Source organism: Siphateles boraxobius, unplaced genomic scaffold (assembly GCF_051911475.1).
Source record: "Siphateles boraxobius isolate OS27281-9 unplaced genomic scaffold, OSU_SipBor_1 139, whole genome shotgun sequence".
NCBI classification, from domain to species: domain Eukaryota; kingdom Metazoa; phylum Chordata; class Actinopteri; order Cypriniformes; family Leuciscidae; genus Siphateles; species Siphateles boraxobius.
Window position 1 is genome coordinate 649272 of NW_027508743.1, and position 8049 is coordinate 657320.

The 8049-nt window shown below is 37.7% G+C and overlaps 1 protein-coding gene across 1 annotated transcript; it reads right to left on the bottom strand.

Moving 5' to 3' along the window:
- Positions 1–3985: 3985 nt before the first annotated feature.
- LOC143738151 (G-protein coupled receptor 20) lies at positions 3986–6859 on the bottom strand. Its single transcript, XM_077230130.1, has 2 exons — positions 6612–6859; positions 3986–5189 (listed from the first exon to the last, which is right to left on the bottom strand). Exons 1-2 carry the CDS (start codon positions 6766–6768, stop codon positions 4114–4116), a joined length of 1233 nt encoding a protein of 410 aa, XP_077086245.1. The 5' UTR covers positions 6769–6859; the 3' UTR covers positions 3986–4113.
- Between the last annotated feature and the right edge of the window lie 1190 nt (positions 6860–8049).

Below are 8049 nucleotides of genomic sequence, written 5' to 3' on the forward strand. Positions count from 1 at the left end.
TTAACAGTATTCACACTATACCTGTTTTTCCTTCAAAATTTCAACTTTTTATGTCCTACTAGACCAGAATTTTGACTTTTCAACTTATAATTATGACTTATTAAGCAAGGTTATAAAGTTGATTTTTTATGCCACAATTTCCTAATAGATTTTTGACTTTTCATGATAAATATGACGTAGTATATGTTATAAGTTTGACTATTTGTGTCATAATTTTGATTTACCAAAGCATGATTTGTCTCTGATATGGCGGGCATGTGCTTCCAGGCCTGATGTGAGCATCAGCAACTGAACCGTGAATGTTTCTCAATGTCTACGGCTCCTCAGATAATGTCAGTCTGAAGAGTGTGAAGGTAATTGAGCAGAAATATCAGTTCATATCTCCCGATTTACAAAACACATCTATGCTCAATGCTCTCATCAGCACAGGTGTCGTGATGAGCTTAAAAACACTGTAGAAATTGTTAACATGATGTACTAACTTCAAAAATAAATAAATAAAAGTTGGCTTTAAAAACAACACGTTACAACTTTTATTAAAAAGGTGACAGATAACTAGCATGTTTATTAGTGATATTCGTACATTATTTGATTTCAGTTAGCCAATTTATAATATTTTACAAAGCTAGCTCATTTTCCGTTTAATGGAAGCTTGTTTCCGCCACTGAATATAGAATAAAAAAGATAAATTCGCAATTGTGAGGGGAGAAAAAAATCTGAATTGTGAGATAAAAAAATCGCAATTATCTTTTTAATACTTTTATTCCGTGGCGTAAACAAAGCTTCCGTTCCATCCACAAATCATTGGAAATGATGCCCTCTTGTGGTACATTTTAGTGTGTTACAGTCAAACAAATGTTTACTTTTTAACTGGAGACAAATAATCATTCAATCTATAAAATATAATATTTTTTTAAATAAAATAAAAACTTTTAAATAAAATTCTCCACATAATATGTGTGTGTGAAAGATTTTTTTCTTTAACATTAGAATATATGTGGTGTATATTCTCCTGTTAAAAAAAACCCTGAATGTTTGGTTATTTTAATAAGAGAATCAGCAATTACTGTACTGACGCTTTTGACCCATTTGTTTCGACAGATATCCACAAGTAGGTCTACTTTAAACAGATCATAAAAGGCAGTTTATGTTCGTAAAGATGTTTATGAGTAGAAGTGGTTTCTGGTCTCAGTGTGGTCTTCACACATAAACACATGAGCCAACACCTCCATTAAATCAAGTGTGGAGCAAAATAAACAGCTCCGTGTAGGGTATGAGAGTTCATCATGTAACCCAGTAAAACTGCCATCAGACGGTGTGTACAGCGGCGGCTCGGGACACACTACTTCCCTCTCTGGCTATGAATATGAATATCTGTCTGATGATATTATATTCCTGAGGAGCGGGAAGAATATGTCAGAGGAACATTTTAATGCTCAGAGGTTTCTATATTTCTCTTCCTGAAATGGTGACAAATGAGTCAATAGTTGGCATACAGTGACAACAGAAAGGTATAGAAAATAATGTGGATGGAAAAATTTGATGAGAAATATTTGAGTTTATATTGAGATCTCTCAACCTTTTTGACTCCAAGGTCTTACTTCTAGATTTTGGTAGCCTACTTCTGCTGCAATGTGCATTTTTTTATTTTATAAAAACAAGGAGTTTTTATATACTGAATAAATAGTTAAAACAATTATGATTAAACAAAATAATTAAAATTTTAAATTCCAGAAGCTTCAATAACTTAATGTTCTTCAGGTTTGATACTTTTTCACCAATTAATTTACATTACGTTTCTAGGCATTTAAAAAAAAACTCACAAATAGCAATTTCTATTGACATAACTAGAAACAAATGATTGATTATAGACTTTTTAGGATTGTATTAATTTCCATCACTTTTACAGGTCTAAAAATCATAATTCCCTCATATATCCAAGTTTTCCAAGACAGAATGCTGGTTTTTGAATAAATGAACCGTTGTTGAGCTTGTTATCTTATTTTAAATAATTTTAAGCCATCTTGAGGCTCTTGGACCCTATAGCTGGTTAAAAAGCATTTTTTAAGAAGTCTTCCTTTAAGACGCCCCTCTCTGCTGATTGGTTCACTCTCTTTCCTCCCCATCATGAGTGGACACGCCCCTATTGCTGATTGGTTCACTCTCTCTCCTCCCCCATCATGAGTGGACACGCCCCTATTGCTGATTGGTTCACTCGCTCTCCTCCCCATCATGAGTGGACACGCCCCTATTGCTGAGTGGGTCACTCTCTCTCCTCCCCCATCACGAGTGGACACGTCCCTATTCCTGATTGGCTCACTCTCTCTCCTCCCCCATCACGAGTGGACACACCCCTATTGCTGATTGGTTCACTCTCTCCTCCCCATCATGACTGGACACACCCCTATTGCTGATTGGCTCACTCTTTCTCCTCCCCCATCACGAGTGGACATGCCCCTATTCCTGATTGGCTCACTCTCTCTCCTCCCCCATCATGAGTGGACACGCCCCTTTTGCTGAGTGGCTAACTCTCTCTCCTCCCCCATCATGAGTGGACACGCCCCTGTTGCTGATTGGCTCACTCTCTCTCCTCCCCCATCACGAGTGAACATGCCCCTATTGCTGATTGGCTCTCTCTCTCCTCCCCCATTATGAGTGAACACGCCCCTATTGCTGATTGGCTCACTCTCTCTCCTCCCCCATCATGAGTGGACACGCCCCTATTGCTGATTGGCTCACTCTCTCCTCCCCCAATACGAGTGAACATGCCCCTATTGCTGATTGGCTCTCTCTCTCCTCCCCCATTACGAGTGAACACGCCCCTATTGCTGATTGGCTCACTCTCTCCTCCCCCATCATGAGTGGACACACCCCTATTGCTGATTGGCTCACTCTCTCTCCTCCCCCATCACGAGTGAACACGCCCCTATTCCTGATTGGCTCACTCTCTCTCCTCCCCCATCACGAGTGGACATGCCCCTATTCCTGATTGGCTCACTCTGTCCTCCCCCATCACGAGTGGACACGCCCCTATTCCTGATTGGCTCACTCTCTCTCCTCCCCCATCACGAGTGAACACGCCCCTATTGCTGATTGGCTCACTCTGTCCTCCCCCATCATGAGTGGACACACCCCTATTGCTGATTGGCTCACTCTCTCTCCTCCCCCATCAAGAGTGGGCACGCCCCTCTCTTCTGATTGGCTACAAATGTGTTTTGGTGCTCGGTCCAATCTACTTTCAACAGCGTTTCTTAGAAATCGATTACTGCACCTTTGAGGCAAGTCATTTCACTCTGTATTTCAGTTGTGTGAGTACAGCTCATATCTTTTTGAATAGTGAAACATCAAATTCTCCAAATCTGTTCAATAAGCTTATGATTAAATTTCATGTTTGAAAACACCAATGAAATCTGACAACAACTGTCTCATAACTTTTGTTTTTAAACACTCAAATCATGACAAAAATCTGCATTTTCATAAGCGTGTTTCAGAACACTGACTGATTCTAAAGCAACCGGAGCTTCTAACAGCGGCTGCAGTGATGCAATGAGTTACTTTTCTTTACCAAAGGTGGGACTTATTCCGCTATATTGCGTGTTGCACTTTCTCCCATTCTTAGTGGTATGGATTCCCCATCCCTTGCTCTTGGACCGACATCACATCTCTTCTCTGATGACGTGTTTACTGTTGCGAGGGTGTGGCAAGCTATCACTCACATAAGATCCACCAATAGCAAACCACAATCCTTCAATCAATTCCCCACAAACATAATCAAGCCCCGTCCACATTTGTTCTTGTTTCAGAAGCGTTTCACTCGGATATACGTCAGGGAAGAAAATATGATCTCATCTTCTGTTTCAATGCTGACTTTAAGGTGTTTACATACCGAATGAAATCGAGATAATGGGCAAAAATCTAGCTGTGTCAATCGTTTAATGTTTAAATATCAAGTTAAGGCATTTACATGACCACACATATTGTTGGATTAAGCATAATCGAGTTAAGAATGTGCATGTAAATGTTTATACATGAAGATACAAAATAGCTGTTTCTCATTTGGTTGATATTTCTCATATTGACCTGTAGGTAAACTTCCTGTGGGAGTGTTTTATGTCAGGTGGGCATGTCACTGGACGTCAGTATGCAGGGAGTGAGCGTGAGCGTTGCAACGCTGTATGCGATGGCCGTCGGTGTTCCCGCAGCTTTAGTGCTCCTGTTTCCCTTGATTGCCACCGGATGCTCTCCGAATCTCTTCTTCTGCTCCCTTCGCAGGGTGGAGCGGAAACTATCCGGCACGAAGCAGTAAACCACAGGATCCAGGCAGCTGTTCAGACTGCTTAGTGTGATGGTCACATGATACGCAACAACGTGTTGCTCTCTGCTGCCCCCTAGCTGGAAGTACACCACGGCCTCGCGCACGTGATACGGCGTAAAGCACACGGTGAACACTACTAATACGGCTACTAGCAGCCTGACGGCACGCGCGCGTCGACCCCAGCTCTGCGGCATTAGCCTGCTGTCCGCTAGTGCGCAGGCAACGCGGATCGTAAATGTCGCGATTACAAGTAGCGGCAAGACAAACTCCAGCACAGTGAGGGCGAAGAGAACAGCGACATGACAACATGAAGCTCCATTAAAATCCAGAGCCGAGGTTTGCAGCGAGTACGTGACCACAACGGCGAACAGCCAAACGCAAACACTAACGCATTTTGCAGCCGCTGGGCTCCGCCTACGGCTTCCCGCCGAACGCACCACCGCCATATAGCGATCCACGCAGATGCTAGTGAGAAACAAAATACTGCAGTACATGTTCACAAAGTAGCTGAAGGTGTGCATGTAGAAACACGCCACACAGTCGCCGCCGCTGTGGTAAAGCGCGATGCGGGCCGGGAGCGACAGCGCCACCAGCAGGTCGGCCACCGCCAGGTTTATGGTGTAAATGGCCGGGGTCGTTCGAGAGCGGCTCCGCTGGCAGAACACGTACAGCGCCAGGCTGTTCAGGACCACGCCGACCACAAACATGAGCGTGTTCACCACCATCAGCGTGACCCACAGGACGTAGAACTCCTGGTACAGAGACTCGTCCAGGTGGGCCAGTTTCTTCAGGTGCGGCGCCCCCTGGAGGTGAACGCTGGTATTGACAGGAGATTTGGATGTGATGTTAGAATGTCCTTCAAAGATTTCCATGGCTAGAACACAGAAAATTTTAAAACAAAAAAATTATAAATTATAGTTATATTATAATTACATACTATTTAAAATATCTATATATATTAGTGCTGGGCAACGATTAATCGTTAATCCAAAATGAAGTTTGTGTTTACATAATATATATGTGTGTACTGTGTATAATTATTTTGTATATATAAATACACACATTTGCATCTATATATTTAAGAAAAAAGTGTTATTTATATATAACAAATATGTATAAATATATATACAGTATATACATGCAAAAATTCCTTAAATATATACATGCATATGTGTGTGTGTGTGTATATATATATATATATATATATATATATATATATACGGTATATGTTCACACAAAGTATAACTTAATTGCATACAGTAAGTTATTTATAATTATGTATTCATATAAATATAAAATATTTTGATCGGTGTATAATTGGATGGTATTGAACTGTTATTTTTGTTTTAATTAATATATAATAAAATTAATTATATATATATATATATATATATATATAAACAAAGAACAAGTAGGATAAATAAAACAAGTATATTTAATATTATGCTATTATACACTAATACAAATATTTAACAGTTACAGAGAGTTATTAAAATGTAACAAGAATTTTACATATGTAATTCTCGATATGTAAATTTGCTGCTCAAGAAACATTTCTTATTATCAATAATGTCAAAAACAGCTGTGTTGCTTCATATTTTTGTGAAAATATGAATTTTTCTTTCAAAAACAAAGTTTTTACCAATACAAAACTCCTGAATTTTAGTTATGCTATTACATATTTCACTCTCTTTGATTAACATCCTAATATTTAATGAGCCAAGCAAGGCCGCTCTTACGCAGGGTTTCATTAAACATGGCCTTGAAAGTGATTATAAAAGCCTTTTTACATTTTAATTATTGTGATGGTCATTGCCTTTAAATGTTTTTATTAAAATGAAAATTAAGTTAAATTGTGATGTGATGTGTATATATATATAGCTTGAAAAAAATGCACCACCACAAATCCGGGTTCTGCGTGGAGCTTTCCATGGCTTTCTAAAAATGGAACATTCTTCAGCGTTTTATTCTGTGAGAGAGTTTGTGCTCCTGTTCTCTGACGTCTCTCTGCTCTGCGACTCAGAGTTTTCATGAAATATGTACAAGAATCTCAGATTCGCTTTCATCAGCCGTTTAACTGTCTGATCTTTACATGAACATTCCATATTAGGAGTTTAAGTTCCATTTAGATTCTGTCTTATGGAACATCATGTTATGTTGTGTAATTTCCCCACGGTTCAGTCAGCTGGGGGATCTCACTGTAGTTTCTCATGGAAAATGAGGTTCAAATAACTCTACTATAAATACATCTCAAGCACAACATAGTTTCATAGGCAAATAAACAGGAGATTCTCACCGGTTGGTTTGGATGATGCTCTGTCTGGTCCAGTTGGATGTCGGTTCCTTTCTGTATTTCTTAAATCAAATGAAGCTTCACTGAAATCTCGACAATTTCCATTACTAGTAATGCAGACAAATAATAAATATGCATATCTCAGTTCAGCAGTGTCCATTTTTGATGATGTTCTGCTTTGTCTTGCAGTCTCTTTGCCTCTCAAGGATACGTGAACGCTCTCTTTCCAGAAGTGAGTCTTTCATGAAGTGAGTCTCACTGAGGAATGACAGACTTTTAGGTCTCGGTCTGTCCATCACACTCCCCTTCCCTCGCTCTCTTTCTCATCTTCTCAACAATCTCTCTAAACTCTGGGCACAAGCCCTCAGAAATCACTTTGCAGCGCCATCACTCTTCTGGACATCAGCCATGGCAAAACTCATATCCATAGTCCACATTTAGATCAATTCAGCTCTGAATTTCCCTTCCTTCTGAGATTTTTGTGCAGGAATGCATGGATTAAACAAATCATCTCTATTTTAAAAATGACCACAGCTGTGTTTTTAAAGCTACAGGTTTTCAGAGAAAAAATAATAATACAAAAAAATAAATAAACTGGAATTGTTTTTTGAAATAATTATATAGATAGATACCTTAGATTGACAGATTATAGATATATTTAAATATTACATTTTGCATGAAAAGTTATTTATATATAATTTATACTTCATATTATTATTCATATTTCATGATAATTAAAAAACAAAAATGTATATACTGTATACACACAAATTTATACACACACATATACACAGAGATTTAGATATTTAGTTTTTCATGAAAATAAAAATTTCCTATATGCATTAAGGAAATGTTATATTTGCATTTATCTAATTTTATATATATATATATATATGAAATGTTTTATGTATTATTATAATAAAAATAATATAAAATCAACAACAATAATAATATATTTACATTGCGGCATTATTATTTTCACGACAATAAACAAAAAATTGTACACAATAAATTGATTTAGATGAAAAATATACTGTATATTTTTATAGAGATTTAAATATTCAAATTTTCAAAAATTCACAGTATGTATGTATATATAGTATGTATATATATATAATTATTAGAAATATTATATATATTTAAATATTACATTTAGCATAAAGATGCATAGCATTTAAATGTCATGTTTGCATTGACATTATTTTCATGACTATATATCTTAAAATAAATAATAAAAACTAATATATAAATAATAATATATTTACATTGTTGCACAATTATTTTGCAAATGAGAAATTGATGGAGCATGCCTGCAAATGTCTTTAAAAGAGGTTCCTCCACTGAAAACACAGTGAGTGATGGTGGACCACCTGTGAGACATGAAGAAACACATCGGCACAACAGCTGGAGCTCAGGAGAAGAAACACTGCATTAGTGAAGT

Bases quoted from the DNA above. Each gene is read 5' to 3' on its own strand.
- LOC143738151 (XM_077230130.1), bottom strand. From the start codon at position 6,768: ATGGACACTGCTGAACTGAGATATGCATATTTATTATTTGTCTGCATT. The intron at 5,190-6,611 runs GTGAGAATCTCC...TCTGTGTTCTAG, and splicing joins AGCATCATCCAAACCAACCG to CCATGGAAATCTTTGAAGGA.